Here is a 4273-nt window from a genome sequence, read left to right on the forward strand (position 1 = left end):
GACCGACTCATAAATGCCATGTAAAATTGTTTTTCTATTTCACTGGTGTCTTTTCTTTGCTGGGGGGTTGGGGAAGCCTGGGAACAAGTCCAATCCGCTTTCTCTCCTTTGTTCTGCCTCAGCCAACCAGCTCACACTCCATTGCTTTCGAACCATCTGCAACACATTATATGGAAACACCCCACCAAATTCCATGGGGCTCCGTGTGTAATCTGATCTTTACACACACCATTTCCTGTGGAAAACACACTCAATTCACACCCCTAACTCTTGGTTAGCCCAACTTACACTGGTTATATTTTCAACATTATGCACGGTTAGTAATCAATAATGAAATCATAAAGCATATTAAATGTAAAGGCATAAAAATCCTTCAGTAGCCACTGGAGTCCTCTTCCGTTCCTCAATGACGACATCACTGAGCTGGTGGATGTTACAGACCTTGCACTCCTCCACCTTCCGTTTGAGGATGCCCACAGATGCTCAGTAGGGTATAGGTCTTGAGACATTCTTGGCCAGTCCATTACCTTTCCCCTCAGCTTCTTTGGCAAGGCAGTGGTCGTATTGGAGGTGTGTTTGGGGTCGTTATTTCCAAAGGAAGTGGATCATGCTCTGCTTCAGTATAGCATCACGGTACATTTTGCCATTCATGGTCCCCTTAATGAACTGTAGCTCCCCAGTGCCGAAAGCACTCATGCAGCCCCAGACCATGACACTCCCACAACCATGCTTGACTGTAGGCAAGACACTTTTTGAGAACTTCCAGTGACCAGTATGAGAGTGATTATAATTTAACACACCATCTCCCCATTGGCACCCGAGACCCCTTATAACACTGACAAAATCACATGACACCGGGGTGGGGACAATGGCGAATTGGGCCCAAGCTGGACATTCCCTTAGGGGTGCTCTCACTTTTGAGTCAAGCGGTTTAGACATTAACAGCTGTGCGGCAAGTCATTGAGGGAAAGCCAATTTATGCTGTTGTACACACTTGTGAGATACTGTATATGGGCACAGCTGGATGTGTAGAAAAACGGATGAAGGCACGGTTTAAAGAACTGAAATCGTAACGTGCAGTTTCTTTGTGCCTGCCATGAATTACCTAGCCACAATATGCAAAATCAGCCAAATTACCACTGTGACATCAGAACCAAAAATAAATAAATTTAAATTTGATGATCAAGGCTCCTTGAATGACGACTATTTATAGACCATGTATAAATCAGTTAAGAACAGTTTTATTCAGCACTTAGCAATTTCAAATTACAGTCGACTGAAGCCAAATTCCTTGACATTGAGGGGCCCAATAGATACTTGCTCCCAACGTAGATCTATGGAGAACAGACTAGTGAGCAACTTCCAAGACCTAAATCAGAATAATTTGTAGTTCATCCAAGTATTAACCCATACCTTTAAGAACCTGATCGCTTGCACTACTGCTGCTACAGGTCGAGTCACAGCAGCCACACACCTGATCAGATTCATCTACGGACACCCACCTGCCAAACAAAGACACAGCCTCAATGATAAATGTCACCCTACTGACCCAGTGAAGGCTTTTTGGGGGAAACATACCCATTAGGGGAGAAAGAGCAAGCCTTCTGCTCAGGGTTTGTTGGAGTGGCTACAGGAACCGCCTTCAAAATGCATGTGATGTAGACCTGCAAAGACAACAGGGTTAAAAAAGTGCACTATAATGTACTCGTAACTAAGGCAAATACATACCAGCCCACTGTCCACTTGCTGGAACCTGAAAGCCTCCAGCTGAAACTGCAGCTTATCAATTTGAGATCGAGGCAGGTAGCGAGAGCTCGAGCCTGTGAACTTGGCATCAACAAGGCACCTGGTGAAGAAAAGAGTTAAACACCATGCAATACTTCTAGGATGGGCTGAATAAAGGGCCATGTCTTACCCATTATTCTCAATGAATGAGTATCTGGGCTCAGAGTTCACATCAGGGGATGAAGTGGCTACACAACGGTCCACAAACACACGGAGGGGTACATGGTTGTACGTCTTCACAGAGGCCTCAATATTCACAATGTCACCCAGGAAGTACTGGTTTGAGGGTCTCTCAAACTGCCACTCATCTGTTTCAAGGACAAATTAGACAAGGTCTACAAAATGAAGTTGAAACTACATTAAAAGCTAAAGCTGTATAATACAAACCAGTCATAAGCTTGAGGGAGAAGACCAACCGCTCTTCAGCGACCTTTGTAGCTGCAAATGGTACCCAAGTGGGCACCAGGACATTACTGCTCACATTATGCATTCTGTAGATTGTAGAAAAAGTTGGTCACCACAAACTGCAATATCTTTTTCTACACACACACGTATACAGCCATCTTTTGCTCAGAACCTCACCTTGGATAGTGACACTCAATACTGACAACAGCACCACTACTCCTGACAATAGGAACACCATTTGAAGCCTCTTGGGGAGTATAGACAAGGTTGAAGGCATAAACAAGCTCATCTTCGGTTTCCTAAAGAAACAAGAATGTTACCCAAATTCAGAACCAAAACACTTTTGGCAAGTAGAGGATCAGTCTTCTCACCGTTAACATGCTGCCACATCCATGCAGTTCGGACTCAAAGATGAGCACTCGAGCACTATTGTCCTCCCCTATTGGTTCACAGCCTCCCAGTGCAAAACCAGAAGCCATTAGTGGTTTTCCAGTCCCAAAGAAGTCTTCCATCACTTCCACATACACTGAATTCTCACCGCACTGAGCCCCTACACTATTGGGAGAAACAGGGCGCCGCAGCTCAAAAGGAATCTCTGGCTGTACCGGTTCTTCTGGCAATCTTGGAAAGGCCCACGTCAGTTTTTCTATCGGACCCTGCAAAAGCTGTTTAGTCTGAACACTGACAGGATCTTGACCAGTCTGCATTGAAAATTGAGAAGGAAATCTCTGTGGCACAAGAATGGGGTTGTTAGTTTGGGGAAACTGAGGCATCCTAGTTTCACTCTGCTGAGAAACTTGCATATGTGACCGAGGCCTAAATGAACGAGGCTTCTGAGTTTGGGCCGATCTTCCCCGCCATTGTGCAGCAGACAAGCCAAATACAAGCACCAAGCCTAATCCTAGTTGCCACAACCCCATCATTGTTAAACATGAGTTTCCATGAAGCATTAGGAACCCTGAATCAAAATTTAAACATTTGGAAATCAGGATGGCTCCGCCCCTCTAGTGATTACCATAATGCTTATCTAGACTTGTGTATTTGCCTAACCAGCTTGCAACAGGTGGATGTTGTTGGACACAGATGGAAATCAGGATTTGTGTACTTTGTATTAAGAGCTATCCTCTTGCTTATTTTAATTGGACCTTTCAAGTTGAAACACAACCAACCATACAGCATACCTGCACTTTTTGTTTTGTTTCTTGTACTTTTTATGAATTCAGACACATAGCCACGCACAGACTTGTACTCTATAAAGTATCTAACATAGTAAAGCTTAATAAGCAAACTTCACAGGGACTATAATCAATACAGCTCAAACTATTTATTGTGAATTTATCATTTTTCCCTCCCCATCCCAATTGTGTTGTGATTAGACTGTGTGAACGGATCTAGATTGTCTGGTTGTATGTTTAACTTGATTCAGCATGACCTATATTATATCATCCACAGCACATAGACAAAATGGGAAAGTTTGCATCTCATGAGACACGTTATGAATTCTTATAAAAGTCAATTCACCTATTAAGCGCAAACTAACAATACAAATAACACAAGACTACAGATGAATAAAAAAATAAAGGAACAAAAGAAACTGTTTTCATCGAATAATGTTTTAACGTCTGTGCTTCAATATCCTTGCGCATCTTTAAGTGGGTATACGGAAATCCTTGATCTTTTATAGTGGGTATCCAGCGTATACCTTCCGATCACTAAGGGCATAGCCCTCAAAAATGGACCACAGGGATATTACTTGTTCAGATAACTTTTTTTGGTATAGACTATTTCCAAGCACGCATGCACACTTTTGTGGCCCTCACTGCAGTTCATTTCTGATAACAAGCTAAATAAATGACAAGTAACTTACATTAGCTACAATTAATTATACTCTACATTCATATAATTTGAAAACAATATATGTTTATTATCATAGCCAGACTGATTGACAAACACAGAACGGAAGTTAACTTTCGGGCCAGGTGTGTGTATCCGATGAAATCCTCTTTACAAAATAGGTCATATAATGTCAGTTTAGATGCATGGTGAAATGAATTTACACCTTTAAACCCTGCGCAGAAAGTTA

General features: G+C 42.5%; 1 protein-coding gene across 1 annotated transcript; it reads right to left on the reverse strand.

Moving 5' to 3' along the window:
* Positions 1 to 829: 829 nt before the first annotated feature.
* On the reverse strand, positions 830 to 3182 carry LOC306891696 (zona pellucida sperm-binding protein 3-like). Its single transcript, XM_079452170.1, has 8 exons — positions 2562 to 3182; positions 2368 to 2489; positions 2173 to 2276; positions 1916 to 2093; positions 1729 to 1846; positions 1579 to 1664; positions 1414 to 1502; positions 830 to 1334 (listed from the first exon to the last, which is right to left on the reverse strand). The coding sequence occupies exons 1-8, from the start codon at positions 3138 to 3140 to the stop codon at positions 1267 to 1269; spliced, it is 1344 nt and encodes a 447-aa protein (XP_079308296.1). The 5' UTR covers positions 3141 to 3182; the 3' UTR covers positions 830 to 1266.
* Between the last annotated feature and the right edge of the window lie 1091 nt (positions 3183 to 4273).

The sequence above is a fragment of the Barbatula barbatula genome (genome assembly GCF_947034865.1).
Source record: "Barbatula barbatula genome assembly, chromosome: 1".
NCBI classification, from domain to species: Eukaryota; Metazoa; Chordata; class Actinopteri; order Cypriniformes; family Nemacheilidae; genus Barbatula; species Barbatula barbatula.

Bases quoted from the DNA above. Each gene is read 5' to 3' on its own strand.
- LOC306891696 (XM_079452170.1), bottom strand. From the start codon at position 3,140: ATGCTTCATGGAAACTCATGTTTAACAATGATGGGGTTGTGGCAACTA. The intron at 2,490-2,561 runs GTGAGAAGACTG...TTGTTTCTTTAG, and splicing joins GATGTGGCAGCATGTTAACG to GAAACCGAAGATGAGCTTGT. The intron at 1,335-1,413 runs GTATGGGTTAAT...TGTTCTCCATAG, and splicing joins AAGCGATCAGGTTCTTAAAG to ATCTACGTTGGGAGCAAGTA.